The 23158-nt window shown below is 31.9% G+C and overlaps 1 protein-coding gene across 1 annotated transcript; it reads left to right on the forward strand.

The window, feature by feature from the left end:
* The first annotated feature begins 3199 nt into the window (after positions 1 to 3199).
* Positions 3200 to 23127, forward strand: LOC108906591 (myrosinase 1). Its single transcript, XM_018709896.1, has 8 exons — positions 3200 to 3372; positions 6361 to 6727; positions 13071 to 13383; positions 16665 to 16759; positions 19203 to 19499; positions 21592 to 21729; positions 22664 to 22770; positions 22931 to 23127. The coding sequence occupies exons 1-8, from the start codon at positions 3200 to 3202 to the stop codon at positions 23052 to 23054; spliced, it is 1614 nt and encodes a 537-aa protein (XP_018565412.1). The 3' UTR covers positions 23055 to 23127.
* Positions 23128 to 23158: the final 31 nt, after the last annotated feature.

Here is a 23158-nt window from a genome sequence, read left to right on the forward strand (position 1 = left end):
TATATATTCTGTACTTAGAATAATTAGAGCAGTCTTGTTTACCACTCGTGTATGTAAGAACTTCGGAATAAAGTGTTTTTTTCAAAAATTCCTAAAAAATTATTATTTTTTAAAAAAGTTAAATAAAAACCCAAAATCGAAACTTGATATATAAAACTCATACTTATTTAACTCGGTAAAATAATCGGTAATCACTCGAAGTGGAAATAATTTAGTTTATTTTTAATATACACGATTGCTGATATGTATGGAAATGGTCGATATCTCCTAAAGTAAGATAGCTATCGAAAAATCATCGACGCAAACGTTTTATTTTTTTTAACCTATTACAATAAAGAAAAATTAAGTATACAGGATCAGTCAAAAAGTTATGACGAAACAAAGTAGCTTTTTCTTTAATGCAACACCCTGTATATTATTCCATGTTTCAATAATTCTTCTCGAAATTCTAAACAAAATTCACAAACATATTATTCCAGAGCTTAGACGATTATTCTGGAACAATACCAGTCCCAATTTACCTGCAAATTTGGTTTCAACATGATGGGGCTCCTCCACATTTTGGGCGGGCATATCTAGATAAAACTTTTCCTGATAAATAGATTGGACTCAGAGGGACAATTGAATGGCCAGATAGGCCTCCCGATGTGACTCCGCTTGACTTTTTTCTGTGGGATCACATAAAAAATGTAGTTTACAAGAAAGTCGCAAAATATCGAAGAGTTGCAGGAAAGTTTAAGGCATGAAATTTCCACTATTCCTCCTCACACCCTTTTAGATTCACTACAAAAGTTTGGTTTAGCGAATTCATTACTGTCAGGTGGTAAATGGTGAACACTTTGAGCACCTTATAAAACAGAATTCCAAAGAAAACATTTATCTTGTATCTTCTTTGTGATGGCAGGCGTACAAGTGTGTGCGAGCTGCTCTGATAATTTTATTGTTAATAATAAGCAAATTCAGTGCAATTTTTGTAAAAACAAGTTTCATATTGTGTGCGTACAAGTAAAAGAAAATGTTAGGAAAGCTATCAGTGATTGTGAAAATTTGATGTGGTACTGCAAAGACTGCATACAGGTGGTGCAAAATAATTTAAATGTCTTATCAAAAGTAGAAGAAATTGAGAAAAAAGCAGAAGAAATATTTGTAAAAACTTCAAAATGTTTAAATATTATGGAAGCTGGAGTAGGAGTCACAGAAAGATATAGTTTAAATAGGAAGTGGAGTGATATTGTTAAAGTAAATAATCCTCCTTTAATAATTAAACCGAAAAAAAAATTACCAGAATACAGGGGTCGGCATAAGTCAGGCAACGCTCTCGAAAAATCGGCAACGCTCATAAGTCTGGAAAAAGATTAAAACGAAGCATGTTCGTGCTTCAGACAGTTGTGTCTGTGTCATGAATATGATAACACGTGCTCGTCGAGTAGACGCGTTTTCAGAAGCTGCATTTTTTTCTCTTAATGCAAATTGGTTGCCTGACTTATGCCGACCCCTGTAGTACAACCACAAAAAGTGTTGTCACAGAAAAAATTAATCCTTCTGGTAGTGCTATCTCTATAAATAATGTTAAGACGGGCGGCCAAGGCAGCATTCTTATTGAATGTAAAGATGAGGATTATTTAAATAAATTGAAAGATGTTGCTGCTTCTACTCTTTCAGAGGATTATGAGGTGCAAGTTCCCAAGCTAAGAAAATCTAAAATGGTTATCCATGGAGTACATGACAAGCATTTAAACAAATGTGATGATTTGATCTCTTGCATAAGGGGAAATGTTCTGGGTGTAGATAATTTTGTTGTACAATTTATAAAGAAGTATGTTCCTAAAAATAAGAAGTTACATAATGTACTTATTGAATTATCACCAAATGCATTTAATTATTTTCTGAAAGAGAAAAGAGTTTTTCTAGGGTGGGAAAGTTACCGCATTTATGAAGGAAGGTTTGTAAGCAGGAAAATGATGTATGTTCAAGATGTGGTGGACAGCACCGACTAGAAGATTGTGTCAGTGAAGATGCAATTTGTATAAACTGCAAACATGCTTGTCAGGTTTTGAAAATACCCAATATTACATATGATCACTCGGTCTTTGATAAAGAGTGTTTAGTATATAAAAGAGAAATTGAAAAATGTAAAGCCAAGATTCAATATATACAGTGCGTCCCAGAAGTAACGCACAAAATTCATATTTCATTTTGTGTTGAGTTTTCACAAAAACGCTAAAACACGTCAATTAGTAAATTAGAATTGTCGTTTTGTCACGTTGCTTAAACCTTTTTTGCGCTATGTTTCATAAACCTATGACGTCATCGACATTTTTTTTAAATAGCACCACCTAATTTTTTAAGCATAAATGGATAGCCCTTTTGAAGGGAAATGCGTCGATATAGGGTTTGGCCTAGAGAAAATATTGCAGATTATGAAATAGCCATACCAGAATATAATAACTTTATTTGTTATTCACATAGCAGACATACCGGTGGGACAAGTATTTATGTAAGAAGTCATATTGACGTTACTGTTATAAGAAATCAATACTCGGTACCAGATTATTGGGCTCTAATAGTTAAAATAAAATTAACAAAAAATGAGGTGGTAATTGGATCAATATATAGATCTCCAAGTGGGAACTGCCAGATTTTCTTTAATTTTCTCGAAGAGGTATTTAATGATGACTTAATATGTAAACATAAAGCAATATTTGCAGGTGACTTTAATGTACATATGGAGAACGAAAATGTATACAATAAGAAGCTTACTAACATAGTAAATGAAGCTGGTTTCAAACAAATACTTACTGAATGTACAAGAATAGTGGGGGGAACAACTTCACTAATTGATCTTATAGTTACAAATGATTATAATTTACAGGAAATACCGAGAATATATCCGCAAATCACTGACCACACAATTATTGGGTACTATTTAGAGTGTGTAAATAAGAAAAAGGAGGATCAGTTTAGACTATCTAGAAATCTTAGCAAAGAAAATATTAATAGAATAATTTTAGATTTATATGAAAAGTCATGGGAATATACATCAACAGATGTGGATCTAATATATGGAAAATTTCTTTGTAATATTACAGAGTCGCTCGACAAAATAGCTCCCGTTAAAAGAGTAAAATGTACACCTTGGGTAAATAGTAACATCATAAATGCTCAAAAAGAAAGAGATTTTGCCCATAAAAGGTTTAAGATGACAAGATTAAATCAAGACTGGATTAATTATAAACAAAAAAGAAACCAAGTTGTTAATATCATAAGATATGAGAAGTCGCAATATTATAAGAAAAATGTAGATTTGTGCAAAGGAGACAGCAAAAAGATGTGGAGAACATTACAGGAATTAATCGGCGGAAAAAGGGGAAGGTACAAACAACATAGGGGAAAATAAAGTTTGAAAGTGAGTTAGGTAATCAACAAGACAAATTCAATAACTTCTACGCAACAAGTGTTACAGCAATAGCCGAAAGCATACCGAATGTTAAAGATAATTTTCAAAATGCAATAGAATGTAATAAACAAGAATTAGACCGAATTAGTACAATTTCCTTTAATAAATTATATAAGACTGTCATGAACTTAAAAAATAAAGCATCATCTGATAATGACCTTTCTATAAAACTTCTGAAGGATATTTTTGTGGTGGTTGGATATCCATTACTGTACTTAATAAATACGTCACTATCTACAGCGTCTATACCAGTGAATCTGAAGACGAGTACTATAGTGCCAGTAGCAAAAGTTTGTTCACCTGTACAACCGAGCGATTATAGACCAATTAATTTGTTACCGGTTGTTGACAAGATTATAGAGATATTAGTATGTTAACAGCTAAGGACATATTTTGAATATAACGATCTTATTTATGAAGGACAGTCAGGTTTTCGTGAAAAGCATTCATGTGAAACAGCACTAAATTTTGTGTGTGCCAAATGGAAAGAAGCAATTGGTGACGGTAAGGTTGTATTAAGTGTTTTTATTGACCTTCAACGTGCATTTGAAACCATTGATAGGTCAAGGTTGTTGCAAAAATTACAGCTATATGGTATAAAACACAGTGCGTTGCAGTGGTTAAGTATTACTTAGATAATAGGTTTAAAAAAACTAAGATTAATAACAATTTATCAAAAACAATTTTTAGCAAAATAGGTGTTCCACAAGGTAGTGTTTTAGGCCCTTTTTATTTGTTATTTATATAAACGATTTGTATAAGGTACCAAATGAATATTTTGTGAGTCTGTTTGCAGATGATACGCTAATAGCGATATCGGGTAGAGATTATAAGGATATTACTTACCGGTTGAATAACGAACTGAAAATTTTGTACAAATGGTTATGCATTAACGAATTAAAATTAAATTCTAATAAGTCTAAATATATGGTACTTGGTACAAAACTAAATTGTAAACATTATTTAGATAATAACTTAGATATTTACATTAATGACACTAAAATTGAAAAAGTTACACAATTTAGGTATTTGGGGGTGATTCTAGATCCTCAGTTGTCATTTGGATGTCATGTTGATTATCTATGTAAAAAAATAGGTAAAAAAATTGGTTTTTCAACAGAATTTCTGACACATTAACTGCGGACAGTAAACACTTAATTTATAATACACTAAATAACCCCCACTTTAGCTATTGTGCATCACTATTAATATCATGTAAAAGGACAGATTTGGATAGGCTTCAAAGGTTGCAAAATAAATGTATGAGAATTATATTGAGTTGCAGTAGATATACCTCAATTGATTTAATGTTGAAAACTTTACAGTGGATTCCTATTTGGAAGCAAATTGAAAAGGCTAATTTGGTATTAATATACAAAATGCGTAAAAATATATTACCAAAGTATCTAGTATCGTATCTAGTCACGCGTGCTGAACTGCATTCATATAATATACGTTCTGGACAAAATTATAATATAACATTTTCAAAAACAACTTATTTGCAAAAACAGATGTTTGGAGATGGCCTTAGACTTTTCAATTCGCTACCGGAGGGCATTAAGAATTCTGTAAATATAAATATGTTTATAAAAAATTTAATGGAATTATATTTGCACTAAATATTTTGCTTATTTGTAAAATTTTTCTTTTTGTTACTTTTTGTTTGTAAATTTAGCACATGCTAAATAAAATAATTATTTATTTATTTATTTATTTATGTTCTGTTGGTTGTTTTTATTGACTTTGATTTTTATAGGTATATATTACTTTTGATCTTAAGATTTTGTATTGTTCTTGTGTATTGGTTGCTTTTTATTCTTTTGTAACTTTTATATGAATTTTTAGGATGTATTTCTAGTGCTTCTTTTCATTAATGTATTTTTTTCTTGTACTAAAACTAATCCTTTAAGTGGGTTTCACCCGTTGGATATTTTAAGAGCAAATAAATAAATAAATAAAAAAAAAGATTTGTTGTTTATTAAAACTTAAACCCTCTCTTTCTTTATTGCATAACTATTGTTTTCATAAAAATTAAAATATCCAGGACATTCATTAAAAAATACATTTTTTCGTTTCATACATATTCATCAACCCTGCTGCAACTATTATGCTTTTTTATTTTATGTAAAAAACTAATAATAAAATTAAATCATATCCATATTCTCCACCTTGTGTTATTTTCAAAATAAATTTCCATAATTTGGGGTCCCTTTTCTTTTATAAATTTGAGAGTAGTAAAAAGTTACTTTCAAAGTTCGATATCTCGAAAACGGTTAATTTAGGTACATGATGTGTTATATGAATTTTGTCTAGAATTTCGAGAAGAATTGAAATATGGAATAATATACCTACCTACAGGATTTTCCATTAAAGAAAAAGCAACTTTGTTTCGTTATGACTTTTTAACTGATCCTGTATACTTAACTCTTATTAATTATTATTTAAAAAACTCTGAAACGTCTGTGTGTTTTGATTTTTTTGATAACTATCTTACTTTAGTAAATAATCGACCGTTTCCATACATATCAGCGACCCTCTATACGCACTTGGGCATATTTTATGCTTATTTTATTACAAGCCGATAACATGGTGTCAGGAGCGAAAAAAAATATGAATTACTTAGATCAAGCTATACTAGTACAATTTTGCATTCTTAAGAACTTATATTAGCAGTTAAGAATAATTTAAACAGTTTTATGGGTTTTTGTCATATTTCTTTGGTTCGCAGAGATTTTGAGAAAATTTTTAAAACGTACATTTATCAGTGTGTAAAAAAGATGCTTATTGGTACAATATTTGTTTCCAAAAAATAAGGATTTAAATCTTGTTAAACAGTTTTTCCTTTCTCCGAATACATGGCAAGAGATTAGTAACTTCTATTTTTTATTAAATTCTTTTTCCAGGGCATCAAGTCAGGAGATCAGTAATTTGACTTTTCCAGACACATTCTTGTTTGGAGCAGCCTCATCCGCGTACCAGGTTGAAGGAGCTTGGAACGAATCTGGAAAAGGTCCAAGTAGGTGGGACTATTTGGTACATACCATACCCGTTATAACCGGCGGAAGTACTGGTGATGTAGCATCTGACTCTTATCATAAATACGAAGAAGATATTGCTGTTCTAAAGGAACTTGGAGTGAACTTCTACAGGTTCTCAATATCATGGCCTAGACTCCTTCCTACTGGGTTTATAAATGAAATTAATCCAGCTGGCGTGGAATATTATAACAATCTCATAAATGGATTGCTGGCGGAAGGAATAGAACCATGGGTAAGAAAAGACTATTAGTAAAAAAAAGTCGGGGTGGGTTGTCTCCAATTGTCGTTTGTATTGTTACAAGTTTTTATATTATACAACATGTTACACAACAACGTGTAAAAAATTGAATATTTTATCCTGTTTTGAGATATAGGGTGTTATAACTAAGAAAAGGAGTATCAATGAATTAATCAAAACACAGAAATCCTTAAAAGAACAAGAAAATATGTGAAAAGACGTCTTGAAACCTATTTTGAAATACTGGAATACAATTTGTAAAATTAATTAAATAGGTTCTACATTTATTTAAACTTAACTTGATAAAAATTATGAGATTAGAAAGAGGAATGACCGAAAGAGCTCCGACTTCTCTAATGTGACTCCATTTGTAGTTTTAGATGTAGATTCTTGTATCGTTATAAGCTGGAGCGATAACAAAAGGCAACATGATTGCAATTTTCACTCTCTCGAAAAATGCAAAAATTTAACTTTTCTGTCTCAAAATTTGATTTCCAACGTAGCCGTAATTAATTCTATTATTTTTATTTCATTTATAAGAATTCGGCCATAATTTAATTTTTGGAATTGGTCCGTTGTGCTCATACTATTGTCCTAGAAAGTTAAAAAATAGGAACAAAAACTTCCAAAATTTATTTGGTCTCAAGATTTCCTTGAAATAATGTTAAATTTTAATATAAGTTATGTATTTTAGGACGACTTAGCTTCCTGTATTTTATACCAGGTGTTCCAGAGTATGTGGGCAATCTCTCAGACAGGGGACGTTAAAATAACATGCCAAGTTTCTATAAAAATTTCCCCTAAAGGACGCCCCTGAAAATCGATTTTTTTTTTAATAACTTCTAAAATACTTTGAATGTAATTGAATTATTTTTTAATACGATAAGACTCCTTAAAATTGACCTATGAAACGGACGGACTAGCTGTAATGTCAATTTTTTAATACCCTTTACGATAAAAGCACAAAATAATACTTACTTTTAGATAACTTGTACCTTAAACTAAAAAAAGGCACTCTTGGTTGATATCGCTAAAAAGAACTGATTTCGAGAGAAAACTATTTTTGTTTAATCTGGCCTGTACAGTAGAGGCCTGTATCTCTGTAGGGGGCCCTCTAGGGAAAATGTTATTTTAGCATACCCTGTATAAATCCGAGAGATTGACCACATATTCTGGGACACCCTGTAGATACTATATTTATATATTCATTGCTGGAATAAATAAAATCTTTCGTAAAATCCAGCTGTACACACTTACCTTTCCAGCATCTGCTGTTTAAATACTCAAAACATTTAAAAATTTAAAATTTGTTCTCTTTTTTTTGAATGTGTTTTTCTCTATTTTTATTATTTGCGTAATTTATTGGAGGATTTAAATAATCATGTTTATTTTTTAAAAACATTAATTGCATTTGATGATTGTGGCTTTTGATGTATATTAATATAGGTACTTTTTAATTTTACCTGAATATCCTGTCCTTTAACAAACTTTTTAATACCAATAATTTTTTCCAATTACCGTCACTCTTTAACACTACAAGAACTAACCTTGTATTTTCCAAGAGGCAAAAAAGTCGAGATACTTTTAATCAATGTGGTTACGAAAAAGTGGTTTCTACACAAACCATTTCTTTGCGAGTATACCCGTATATAAATAGTCAAAAATATTAACGAAATTTGGTACTGATACCTGAACTAGTTTAGAAGAAAAACAATTGTTAATAGGTTATCTTCATGCTGCTGTATCTTCTCCATGACCCAAAATTAACTGATTTATTTGAACCTTTTGCATTAATTTTAAAAAAGCACTGTTGTCATTAGTTGTATTAATGGGTTCATGAAATTTAACATAAATAAACAGAGAAATTCATTGAAGTTTCTTTTATGCTGGAACAGAAAAAAATTTTAAAATGTTGAATGACCTACTTTGCTAAATTTTTTCCATAAAATACATTTCCTTGTCTGAAAAATGGTTTGATTGGGGACTCTAATTACACAGCTCCACAAAAAAAAAAACTAGCTCTGAACCTGACATAACCGTTCCTACTACTCATATTGCGCTTTGGACGACCCTGTATCAATTTTGAGGTGCTCATTACCAATCTGATATCAGTCCCGTTAACAGATAAGCATAATATCGATACCTAAGAAGTTATTAATTTAGAAATCAAATATCTATTTTTGAGGTTAGAAAATTATGCTGACTAGCCAAATTTCGGTATAGTTCATAGGAAAAATTTTGTAGAGAATTGAATTTCCCATCGAAATTGCTTATTTAAAAAATTTAAAAGAAAAATTTTACGTAAAAAATAGTTGCTTTTTAAAAAATTGTTTATTAACGATTTTTTGCTTCGTTTTCGTGTTATATTTAAAAATCTGCAAAAGTGCATTTTCACCCCTATCTTCAATTTCAACCCTCTAATTTAGTAGCACCCCGCGGTTTTTTAATTTTTAATGACCCTTCGAACAAGTCATGTGATGAAAGTCCTTGAAAGTCTTATTTCCTTCCTTTTTTGCAAGAAATAAGAATTAAAACTTATAGGTAAGGGTAAACACGACGAAAAGTTTGAACGGTCATATATCAGTCAATTTTCATCCAAAATACTTTACAACCTCTCGTTTTGAAGGAAATTTATCTATATTTTTATCTACTTTTTTTATGGAGCAATGCCTATACATATCTTTACTCAAAAAAAACTAGAGGCAAAAAAGTAATAAAAATCAAAAAAATCGAATTTTTTGCTTTTTTCATTTTATGTTTATTGACGATTTTTTGCATAAAATTTTCCTTTTTAATTTTTTAAATAAGCAATTTCGATGGGAAATTCAATTCTCTAAATAATTTTTCCTATAAACTATACCGAAACTTTGCTTCGTTTTTGAGCTACAATTAAAAAGTTCACAAGAGTGCATTTTTACCCTATCTCCAATTTCCACTCTCTAATTTAATAGCACTCCGCGTTTTTTTTTATCTGAAATAACCCTTTGAACGATTCATGCAATAAAATTGCTTGGCCGTCATAGTTCCTTTTAACCCTGTTTTTTTTTTATATAGAGTAAAGATGCCTATTATGAGACAGTTCCGAATATGAGACACCGGGCTTTCTCGCAAATTAGGCCATTTTTTGAAAAGAGCGCCACTGTTCTATGTTACCGGCAGTTCACTATGTATGTTAACAGAGGTCGCGTCCCGCGGGAAAGCAGTTGCTTGCGCGGCAAGTTTCTGTGTGCCGGTCGCCAAAGACTTGCAGTGCTTGTCGTAAAGGTATGTAGAAAACAGAAAATTATTAACAAGACAGTGTTGTTTATCATTAACATAAAGCTAACATGACGTAGTATCTATTTATCATGCCGTTGAGTCAATTTTGTTCATGCTTTTACCAACTAATCTAAAACTGAATAAAATTTCTTAAGACCCTAGACACCTGAGAGCTCCTAATATGAGGTATCTCATATTACGGGACAAGGCGTCACATATGAAGGTAAACAATTTTGACCACTGGGTAACTAGTATAGATGAACGAAACAAAGGTTTTTCGTTAGACCTTCAATACTAAATACGCAATCTGCTCCGTACAAACTACAAATAGAAGAAAATTTGAAGAGAAAAAAGAAAAGGAGGCCAAAAAAGGGAAAATCAAAGAAAGCCAAGGAAAAGTGCTTGCAAAAGGAAAAGGAACTGGGAAAAGGAAAGTTTTTACTGAATCATCAGCGTCCAGTGAAGATGATGACACTCTTTCGCACACCACTGATTTTTCTTCAGAAGACGAGGAAGACGATGCAGAGAGTCCATATTGCGCCGGTTTGTATTCCAAAGATACGCGAGGTGAAAAGTGGGAGAAATGCCAGGCCTGTTTCAAATGGGCACATCTAGAATGTGGAGAAATAAAATCAAAACAGTTTATTTGTGCCGTTTGTTGTTAAGGTTGAAATCCTAAACTTTTTTTTATATTGTTCACAGAATTACCTATTCGTTGTTTTAAGAGAAAATGTTACTTTGTTTAAAGAAAAAAATGTTTTTTGTTTTTGAGAAAGCCATACCTAAACATGTTTAATGTTCTGTTTATTCAATAAAAATATGTTTGAACAAACAATAGGTCATTTTCAGCTTTATTCCCTAATTTGAGATAGTCTCATATTGAGAACCCATACTGTCTCAAATTGGGAACCCCTTTTTCGATTACGCAAATATTACTTTTCTGATAAAATCTAACTTAAAAACTAAAATATAAATTTGAGTCGTTCTCGCGTTTTTCTGAAGGATCTAGATTAAATTTCCTACAGAAAAACGTTAATTTTCCAAGAAAAATGTAAAAATTGAAAAAAAACCATGATTTTTAAAAAAGGTCCTAATCAATAGCCTATCTTTGTTAGGTTTTATGCTTGTTAAATAATCCTTGGTATCATTGAATTCATGGGAATAATATATTTTTGTCTTATTTATAGCCTTATCAATCTGAAATTCGAGAATGTTAGCGATTTTAACCTATTTTTTGCAGGTTAGAAAATTCTGGTGATTTGCTGGGGCAATTCTGACATTGGATACGATGACTCAAAATACATGGGAATAATGTATTCTAGTATTTTTCTATCACGCTCTTTCGCTATGAGACCACCTAAGAAAATAACATCACGCCGTTGTACTATCTAGCACTTTCCGTACATATAACCCCCTACGCTATAGGTCCCATAACGACGCTCACTTGTCATAGAAAAATTATGTGCAACTCGTTCGGAAAAGTTGCCATACCGCCACTTGGGCGCTTTCCGCACTCGCTTCGCTCGTGCGTCAACTGAGCCCGCGTGGCGCTATTGGCAACTTTTCCTCACTCGTTACACAATGTACTATAAACAAGACTTTTTTCTTCAACCGTCACAAAACTATGACATTTTTTGACTATCAGAAGTCTCTAAGATTGACATTTTCCCTACTGATTAAAAAGAGGTATCTTAGCAACAAAAGCATTCACTTTTAATCCTTAGATTAAAAGCGTTAATCAAGTTTTAATTTATAAAAGTTTATTCAAAAGAATAATAATAATTTTTGTTTATCCACATTGATATTAAATACACAGTTTGAACAACTGTTAAAATTAAACAAACCACTGAAACTGCCACTACCCTCATTCTTGGAGCAATTCTCAAAGCAGTGCAACACGTTTTCATTATTAGTTATATTATTTTTAGATGTTGTAAAATCAGAAATGACAACGGTGCTTGACCACCATTATCAACTTTCAGTATTCTTTTCGCATTATTTTCTTATTCAAAAGTAGCCATCCGCCACAAAGCTCGTTCTCCATCCTCTGTGTCTTTTAAAACAAGTGGGGTCACCACCGCCGTCAACTAAAAGAGTAGCAGACGTTCGTCTTAATGCGTGTCCACTGTACTCTTTCCAGTTGTCCAGCTTCAAAAATGTTGCAACTTCTTGCAAGGCGCACTTTATGAATACCGACCACCATTCACGACACTTTCGACTAACATATCTGAGAAATAATCCTCGTTCTACCAATCCGGGTGGACGTAATTCACACATATTTTCGTTAAAGACTTAGATAATTGTCTTCCAGCACAGTAAAAAACGTGATCTCTTGGTTTTGGTATTGGCAATTTTTATAATTAAGGCGGATTTCACATCTTCAAGATTATCAATTGTTAAATTGACTAATTCATCAGAACGGCGTGCGCCTGCAACCCCCAATATTAGGACGACATTTAAAGAGGCTTTTTAAAAATTTTCTTCTTTTATTTCTAAAGCATTTACTTTCATCAGGTGCACTATTCAAAAAGCTATCAGCTCCTTTGTAAATACTCGAGATTGTTTTGGTACCTCATATCCCTCATTTTGTCTCTTGAACGTAACTTTATATCCAACGTTGACCATCAATACATCTTCTAAATACAACTTAATGTTTTTTTTCTTTGCACCAATCCATAAAACGTTGGTAAACACATTCTTAAACTTCTCGAGATTTCTTTGGGAGCAAGTTCAATGAAACCTCTTTCGCACACTCCAGTATCTCCGCAGGTCACCAATTTTACATTGTTTTTAGCAAATTGAACCACAAACAATCACAAATGAACTCAATCAGCAGTATGGCGACTTATGTTTGATGAAGCCTCCATCGATATATCCTACTTACCTACTTTGGTTTATTATTCAAATTTGGTTTGAATAATTTCAAAGCACGAAGATGGGAAAAAATAAAAATCAATTAACGTGTTTCGGCGTTTTAAAAAAATTTTACTCATTCAAAAGATATGAATTTTATTCCGTACTTCTGGCCATCCCTGTATACTATTTTGTGGAGCTGTGTTATTAATATTGTCATTTGCAGGTTACTATGTACCACTGGGACATACCTCTACCAGTACACTACCTAGGAAGTTGGAACAATGATAAAATTATAGAATACTTCACAGAATACGCAGATTTACTGTTCCGACTTTTTGGCGATAGAGTGAAAACATGGCTAACGATTAATGAACCGCTCACGTTCTGTGTCACTGTTACCATTATAGACATATATATTCTAGGACAGGCGGGTGTGCCGACTGGCATAACAGAATACAAATGTGCTCATAACGTGTTAAGGGCTCATGCAAAAGTATATCGACTGTACCAGCTGAAATACAAAGCGAAGCAAAGAGGTAGGGAAAAATGTCATGTAGAAATTAGCACATATGTTTAATGTTAACCGTTAAAAGAAAGAATTTAGATAATAGATATATATTTTAAGTACTACAGTATGTAAGGTGTAAGCTATCACAAATTTAGGTGCTAATTGAAAGGGTCTAGCCATACTTCCATGGCGAAACTGCCCCTAGTAGGAACCCATATCGTTACCTATGTTAGCTCTATTTCTTAGTTAATTTAGGAGCTATTTATATCTTATTTAGTTTTCAAAGCTAAGAAAATAAATCAAAATGGCAGTGTTATGGTACACTTTACAGTTTATTTTATATCAGTTTCCTATGAGCCAAGCCTAAACAATAGTATTAAAAAAAGGCAAATAAAAATGTTGTCAATAGGTTTCTATCAGATCTAATTGAATTACCACTTTGAAAAAAATATAATAATTGTCTATGTCTTGCCTAACAGCATGCCAAATTTCATTAAAATTCAAGAGGTGCAACATGTCGAAAAAAAATTTAAAGTGACTAGACCCACCTTATGACTACTATGTTGACGCTTTTAATTTGCATTATATTTTAATAATCTTTGGAAAAATTGCGTTTTGACAGCTCATAAAAAGTGCTTGGTGGTGTCAACTAGACTATTACAATGTTTTTTTTATCTGATTTTATAGTTGTACGCGGGAGCCAATGGCTCCATCTGTCGTGCGGACTTCCAACTGTGCCATTCAAATGGCTACAGTAGGAAGCGACCTGCTATATTGCAGGTACTTGTTACACGACTGCCACCCACAAAGGGCGTAACACAATGTTTGAATTGTCAGTGTTGCGAGAAACAACTACTCCGAGAGCTATATGACCCTACCGGCATTGAATTATACTCGCAACACCTAGTGCAACAGCTAGGATCGTTTGTCAGTTTAACCCACCAGGCACAGACCGGTTTCGGACTTATTAGTCCTCATCAGTGTGTCATAGGTGCGACAACCGACAAACGACCCAGCGGTTCTTCGTCGTATCATCACGAAGAGGAATTACATTGTACGCGGGAGCCAATGGCTCCATCTGATTTTACAAGCTTTTATTTAACTTGCAATGTATGTAATATGTTTGTTCGGGTGGAATCTTGCAACTCAATTTTGAAGCAGATATCCTCAACCGATTGAGCTGAAATTTTGTATACACGTTCAATTTGGATGACAATGCATGGTTAACTGTGTGACGTCATTCTAAATCCAACATGGCGGCACATGCAAGATGGCGGACTAATTATTTTTTTAATGCACTCCTACAATATGAGTATCAAATGAAAGGGCTTGCTAAGAATAACTCGAAAAATAGAGTGACGTCACTCTAAATCCAATATGGCGGGCTTCTAAAGCTTGAAACTCAATTTTGAAGCAGATATCTTCAACCGATTGAGCTAAAATTTTATATACACATTCGGTTTGGATAACAATACATGATTAGCTGTGTGACGTTATTCTAAATCCAACATGGTGGAACGCCCAAGATGGAGGACTAATTATTTTTAATGTTTGCCTACAATATGGGTATCAAATGAAAGGACTTACAGAGAATACGAATGCGAGTTTTAAAAAAATAAGATGCTGAACATAAACTCCGTTATTCAATCCGTCTGAAATTTTGGTGTACTGGGGTTTTTGGAATCCTCGATTATGATATTGAGGTCAAATTGTTCAAGTCTGTAGGAACGGTTAGTTAACTTTGACTTGTGTAATTTGGTAAGATAGGGTAAAATCATTAGAAGGTCTCCTTATTGAAGAGCTAGACTGTTCGAAATTAATCGGCAAACAACCTTGCAATAATGATGCGTTGATTGAGATGAACAGACTGAGGAACGTGTACAGCGATAACTAAAAAGTAAAAAATAAATTAAAAGTAAAAAAAACCTTTTTAAAAAACAAGCTTTTATTTAAATGCGCTAAAAAGAAAAAAAATAAACTTTAACTTTAAAATTTTTACTTTCAAGTTATAAAGTCATTACACAATTTATATGTTATAAAAGCTTGTTGCGAGATTTAAGTAGGTACTCGTATTTACTTAGTTGGAATTATTTAAATGCGCTAAAAAGAAAAAAATAAACTTTAACTTTAAGAGAGATTTGCTTGTGTAAATAAACAAGTCAATTAAATAACTTTATGTGATTGATTTTAACTATAACAATTTTCATACTAAGTAAATACGAGTACTTAAATCTCGCAACAAGCTTTTATAACATATAAATTGTGTAATGAGTTATAAGTTGATAGTAAAAGTTTTAAAGTTAAAGTTTATTTTTTCTTTTTAGCGTATTTAAATAAAAGCTTGTTTTTTAAAAAAGTTTATTTACTTTTAATTTATTATAGTTATTAGTGAATTTAATTCAGTTTGAGTTAAATTCGATTCGCTAGTCACTAAAAAATCAGATAAAAAAACATTGTAATAGGCTAGTTGACACCGCCAAGTGTTGATATACTTTTTAGGAGCTGTCAAAACGCAATTTTTCCAAAGATTATTGAAATATAATGCGAATTAAAAGCGTCAACATAATAGTCCTAAGGTGGTCCAGTCACTTTAAATTTTTCTTTGACATGTTGCACCTCTTGGATTTTAATGAAACTTGGCATGCTGTTAGGCAAGACATAGACAATTATTAGGTACATATTTTTTTCAAAGTGGTAATTCAATTAGATCTGATAGAAATCGATTGACAAAATTTTTATTTGCTTTTTTTAATACTTTCATTTAGGCTTGGCCCATAGGAAACTGCTATAAAATAAACTGTAAAGTGTACCATAACAGTGCCATTTAGATTTATTTTCTTAGCTTTGAAAACTAACTAAGATATAACTAGCTCCTAAATTAACTACGAACTACGATATAGAGTTATAAATACATCAGAATTTGCTGTTATATTATACACACTGTATATTTTTAGTAATAAATATTTACTTAAAATTAGGAGTTACATGAAGAGGCAAAATGCATATTGCAAAAGGTATCTGATTAATAAAATAATAAACCAAAATAACAGCGCAGTTATTTATTTGCACATATGGTAAATTATTCAAATCTCAAACAAAGAATAAACCAATTTATATATTAAATAGCTCCCTGGAAACAATCAATCAATAAACTTATGAAAAATATCCAGTTCAATAAGTTTTCAGTTATCCCAGTTCATTCAGCAGTTTGATGATGCTGAAACTTAACCGGTGTCATAATTCATAATCAAAAAAGTTATTTTAATATTATAATATTTAATTTTGTACACTTCTTTGTCGTTTTTATAGGTAGAATTAGTATTGTCTTAAATACAGAATTTCCTCTACCAGGAAGTGATACTCCCGAAGATATAGAAGCAGCTAACAGAAAAAGAGATTTTGATGTAAGTACAGGTAAATTGAATTCATTTGTGCACTGAAAGTAGGATGCGCAGTGGTTACTATCGGTTATCTTTTGTCAGGCTTTTACCGACTTTTGTTTTTATTGGAACACAAAATATAATATAATTTGCATAGAACCTACTTTTTCATAGCTATCTCTAAACAAATTTCTTTCTTGGAAGAAACAGTGTTGAAAATCGAATAATTATCGCTTTTGAAAAATATTGATTGGCAGACAAGGTTTTCCAGTAACTAAAATTAGAAAATATATCATCATAATCAATGCCTACAACAAAACAGGGTGCAGTATCCATAATACAACAAAAACAGTCTGATTTTCATAATACAACAAATAAAAACGTGTAAACTCAAACAAAATAGATTTCTGTTTCTTTTTTTCATTATACAGTGGTTCGGTTTTTTTTTCATCAAACTAGATAGCTATTCGAAAAATATTTACCTTTTAAGATAGGTGTTAAATTTTTATTAAAAAAATTCATACCTCCTTAATGATGAATTTGCTGAACAACATTTAGTAGTGAATCTAAAAGAGTGTTGGGAGCAATAATGTCTTAATGTGCAGTGCGTAATGCCTCCAATTCTTCGATATTTTACGGTACATTTTTGTACACGACAATTTTTATATGACTCCACAGAAAAAGACCTAGCTGGCCATTCTATTGTCCCTCTGTGTCCAATCCATTTATCAGGAAGGAAAAATTTCATCTAGATATGCCCGTACCACACGTCCAAAATATCTAGCCCTATCATGTTGAAACCATATTTGTTCTGCCGGCAAATTGACATTGTTAGTGTTCGGGAATAATCGTCTATGCTCTGGAATAATATGTTCAGAGGTCAAATTTCCACTTATAATATATGGTCCTATGAAGTGTCCAAAATAATGCCACATCAAGCATTTACTTTCTGTGGTCGTTGGGTGTGAACTTCTTCCATCCAATACGGATTTTGGTTGGACCAATACCTATAGTTGTGTCGGTTTACGTGCCCGTTTAAACAAAAGATATAGATTCGTCAGAAAACAATATGTGGGTGACAAAGTTGATATTTTCGCTTAACATCATCATAATCAATTCTTGTAACAAATGAATTTTATATGGATGTAATTTTTCCCATTTGCAATTTTTTTATGAAATATTGATATAATATAATTTGAAGCCCTCTATTGCGTCGAATTTATTGGATTTTCCACCACATCTAACATGACATTCAAAGAATTTTCTTCATTTGTAACGCTCACTTGTTTTACATTTTTTCGTCGATCTGTAACACCTCCAGTTTCATGAAAACGCTGCAATGTTTTTGAAACGGATGATTTCATCCTTCCCCCATTCATCCCCATGAATGAATATCCACTACTTCATCACAACTTCTAACACCATATCCTATGATCATTAAAACTTCAATACTCTCGGTTTCACTTAATTTTTTTGCGAGAAAATTATTCACACTAATTTTTGAGAGGTATTGCCAAAATAATCACTATTAGACAAAAGAACGACGCGGTGTTATTATGGAGCTAGAAATTTTCAAAGGTAACTTGATGGACTATAAACTTAATGGACTAAAATATATGTTTGTATAATTTATAAGAAAATGATTTTCGTAGCTTATTGACTGATTTTGTGTACTTCATTTTTCTTTATTGTAATAGATTTTAAAAAACCCTAAAACATGTATGTCTTACGATTTCTCGATAGCTATTTTACTTTAAGAGATAATCGACCGTTTCTATAAACTAGATTATATATGAATCCGATAGGTCAGGTTTGTAATATGAATATACGACTTGCAGAATCATCTGCCCAAAAGATTACACCATAATTGGGAATTTAATATTTGTGAGATAAAAAATTTTCCTTACAGCAACGCACACATTTCTTGTAACTTTTAATTATATATATGACGTAACTATAGGTAAATATCTAGAAGCTTAAAACATTCTGGATTGATTTCTTTTATCCAGTTGTATAATTGTAAGGATAATTTACTACAATAGTATGAAACTGTAGATAACAAGTTTTTTATGGTTCAAAACTAGCCAAATTTCTCCGAAATTCATTGAATTTGAAACAACTATAACGTCTTCAGCAAAACCGCAAAAAAATAGATATGTAATAAAAACAACACTGGCTTAAGGCAAATTTATATCAACATCTAAGTCAGAAGATCTTACATCAATAAATTTACATGTCCATAAGATTTCACTTTTTTTTATTACAATGTCACAGTCAAATACTTTTGATAGATCTACTATATTACTTTATTACCTGTATGTTGTAAAAGTATAGCAAACAATCATTATTTATTAAAAATATATTCTGTTCTTGAAGTTTCATAAAGAAAATCCAACCAGCCTGCATTTAATACTATGTATTCGGTCATTCACTGGAAGGAATTAAGTAAAATTATGTATATTTTTAGTTGGGCTGGTACCTTCATCCACTAGTGTACGGCAATTATCCTCAGACCATGATCGATACCATTGCAAGTCAAAGTGCCGCGCAGGGATATCCAGTTTCCCGTTTACCAAAGTTCACACTATTGGAGAGTTTAGAAATCCTAGGCGCCTACGATTTTATAGCGTTAAACCATTACTCCAGTGTACTTACAACATCTGACAACAGTTCCGAGATAAGTCCCGCTAGTTTCGATAGTGACGATAACGTTCTCATCTACCAGGATCCTTCTTGGGGGGGATCAGCAGTAAGCTGGTTAAAGGTAGGTATATGTATTTGTCTCCTAGAACTTCAAAAACTCATCAAAATCACTAAGTAATTTATGGACTAAGTTGTAGAGACTGCCCAAGTAACAATTTAAATGCTGTTTAATCTTGTTCTTATGATTGTTTGGCTTTAAACTAAGTACATTTGCAACCATATATATTTCTACAACGCAGCCCTGTAGTATACGTAAGTATAAAGCCTTTTGGGTTTTCTCTGAATGTAGTTCTGTAGGAGTTTTATTAAATAAACTTAACAAAACAGTTTGGTTTTAAAACGGCACTGGAATGAAAATTTAATCGATTCGAGCATCTCTACTGTTTAGAAAATAACCTACTGGAGATATTTAGTGATATGCGGTTGACAGTATTGTTGATATCTCATTTAATTTTCGTGATATTGTTATTTGAGTACAACGTGTTTAAATGTTAATGACGATTTTTGAAATGTACGATTTTTTGGAACAACGATGCATCGTAACATTATGCATGAAACTAGGGAAAACTCTCACGGAAACGTTTCAACTTTTGAAACAAGCTTAAGGAGTTAATGCCCTGACTCGTACGCAATGTTACGAATGATTTTCACGGTTAAAAAGTGGTCGTGTCAATTGAAGACGATTCTCGACCAGGACCAATCGACTTCAATTGATGACTCCCACGTTTCGAAAATCTGGTGCGTGCAGATTGCTGATTGACTGTCAGAGAAATTGCAGAAGGGGTTGTTAGTATCTCAATTGAGTCATACAATGAAACTTTGACTAAAATATTGAACATGCCAGTCGAGTTGCAGCAAAATTTGTTCCTCGTTTGATGACCGACGACTAGACACACTAGTAGGCATAATATTAAATAACAATATTGAACCAGCAGGTCCATATGCATCAAAATCCATTCGACAATCCTTCTTCACTGTAAATTTACATGGAGATAACACCAGCCAAATATGGACCTCCAACTGACCCTTCCTGGTAACGGTAAAACTACACTGAACAGCATTACTTGACGTACAATCACTATGACCAACAACATATCTCACTCTGCACGCCCTATCCAAATGCATCCCAACATCCCCTGCCAATATCTGCTTACTACTTGATTTACTTGTATTCGTCTCAAGAAAATTGTGTGGACTTTTGTGGGCAACTCCTTGAACAATCCAATGCCGATAAAACCACATATAACATTCATTCAAAGGATCATAACGAGACGAGTGTTGGGGTTACGGCTATGAATGACATTGAGACAAAAGTTTAATCATCCAACCGATTGACAAAGGATTTACAGGCACCAAGAAAGTACGCCAGTCTCGATTCAATATCAAAGTGATGCTCACTGTTCTTATTTTCAACTTTAATGGAATTGTGTATTTTGAATTTTTGCTTCAAGGTGAAACAGTGAACCATGTGGCGTTTTACAACGCTTACGTGAAAAAATCTGCAAAAAGGCGAGATAACTCACGGTTCTTGCATCTTGATAATACGCTCGCACACTCAGCTTTGTCAGTTATGTGCCAAGAGTCAGATTACTATCCTCCCGCACTCTTCTTACTCTTCAGACCTGGCTCCTTGCAATTTTTTCTTGTTTTCGAAATTAAAATCAGTGCTGAAAGGACGCCGTTTTCAGATTATTGATAACATCAAAGCAAATTCATCACATACATTAAAAGCCATTGCAAATGAAGCTATCCACGACTGCTCCACGAAATGAAAACACCGCTGGAAGACGTGTGTGAATAGGGGAGGAGAGTACTTTGAAGGAGACAAGGGCCAATAATATATAAAATTAACAGTAAATTAAAAAATTCAGATGGCTTAAAAAAATTACAACGCAGTTGTATGAGACTATTTTTGCTTTGTTTTGATTATTATATCTTTATTTCAACATTTATCTTTCTATGTCAAACGTCGTCAACGTCCTGTATCTCAAAAAAAGTTACTTAGTTTTCTAAAATGGCCCAAGGAATAATCTTCTAATTTCTGAAGTTATGACACAGATTTAGAAAGAAAATCACTTATACAATTACGATTAATTTATTATTAGCTGATTAGAATTAACAATAATAATAATTTTAAGTTTAACATTTTCTAGGTTGCTCCAGAAGGATTTAGAGCATTGTTGACATACATTAAAGAAAAATATCGGAACCCTGAAATTGCCATAACCGAACAGGGATATGCAGATCTTCCAGACACAGTGATCGATATTGAAAGGATTAATTACTATCAGGTGATTATTTAACAAAAAAAAAAACATTGTACCTATATTTAATTAACTATTAATTTAATATTTGTAGTATTTGCCACAAAACTTCTTTGTTTGTAATGAAGAATTCACTAAAATATCGGAATAATAAATCCTTTTCAGTTCAGAATAACTACTACACAACTATCTTATATTTTGATCACATTCTTTTTCTTCATGGCAGTAGACAAAATTTTCAAATGTTAATAGCATATTCTAGAAATATGTACATTTTGAAATAATATGTAACTTTTTTATAACTAATTTTTAATGCTACATTGGGCAATTGTAACTCATCGTTCAAATTGCTCTAACATTAATATTGACAAAACCGTTTAACTTTAAAGCCATGCGATGACGAGAACATTATTAGCTAATTGTGTTTACGTGGTAATATTTGTTAATAACAATTAGCGAATAATGTTTCCGAACAATATTAGTTTTATTATTAGTTAATTTAAGGCGTCCGCTTAAAAATGAATGACCGTATTATCAATATACCCAACCCAAATTGAAGAAAGTTTATTGTTAGTTTAGAATTTCTATGATTTCTAAACAGTCAAATGATAAGTGATGCAGCAGAGGTGTTAATTTGTCAAAAAATGCAAAGAGAAGGAAAACACTGATACTTACATGTTTATAAGAAAAAACAAGTTCTTACTTTTAATATTATTAGGTACAGAATATTATTTTTAGATTTTGAAAATAATTATCTAATTTTCTCAATGTTAGTTCGCTTTGTTAACAGCCTTATAGTAGGTTGCAAGTAAATGTTATTATAAATGTTAATAAAAATTTAAATTTGCCAACATTATTAGTAAAAACTGTTAGCGAACGTAGTTAATGAACACTATTCGTGTAAATAAGGATCAGAGTAATGTAACACTAATACAATAATCATTATGTTCTTTTTCTGCAGTTATACCTAAGTGCAGCATTAAACGCTATATATGAAGACGGCGTAAGACTTTTTGCGTATACTGCCTGGAGTCTTTTGGACAGTTTCGAGTGGAACAGTGGATATTCGTATGTATTTTTAAATAGTGATGGAAGTTTTTTATGTAATAATAAGTATAATTAGTTCTTTTATTAGAAATGTTAAACATTTTGAAACTTAAATATTAAATTGATACCTACCTACCTAAGTAAAATAAGTAAATAAAATAATATACTCTTATTTTTACAGAATTAGATTTGGACTGTATCATATAGATTTCGAAGACGAAAACAGAACAAGAACTCCAAAAGAATCAGCAGGATATTATAAAAATGTCATAGCAACAAGATGTTTAGTTGATACTTGCGTTTAAATATTTTATAGATGGATTTTGAAATCATACATGTAACCATAAACGTAGAATAAAATAATTAATACTGAAAGTTTAAACAACTTTGTTTTATTGCTTTAAATGAG

This window comes from Anoplophora glabripennis, unplaced genomic scaffold (genome assembly GCF_000390285.2).
Source record: "Anoplophora glabripennis isolate ALB-LARVAE unplaced genomic scaffold, Agla_2.0 scaffold278, whole genome shotgun sequence".
Classification (NCBI taxonomy): Eukaryota; Metazoa; Arthropoda; class Insecta; order Coleoptera; family Cerambycidae; genus Anoplophora; species Anoplophora glabripennis.

Excerpts from the sequence above, each read along its gene's own strand:
- LOC108906591 (XM_018709896.1), top strand. The coding sequence starts at position 3,200 with ATGACAAGATTAAATCAAGACTGGATTAATTATAAACAAAAAAGAAAC. Across the intron at positions 6,728-13,070 it reads CGGAAGGAATAGAACCATGG|GTTACTATGTACCACTGGGA; the intron begins GTAAGAAAAGAC and ends TGTCATTTGCAG. Across the intron at positions 21,730-22,663 it reads AAAGGATTAATTACTATCAG|TTATACCTAAGTGCAGCATT; the intron begins GTGATTATTTAA and ends CTTTTTCTGCAG.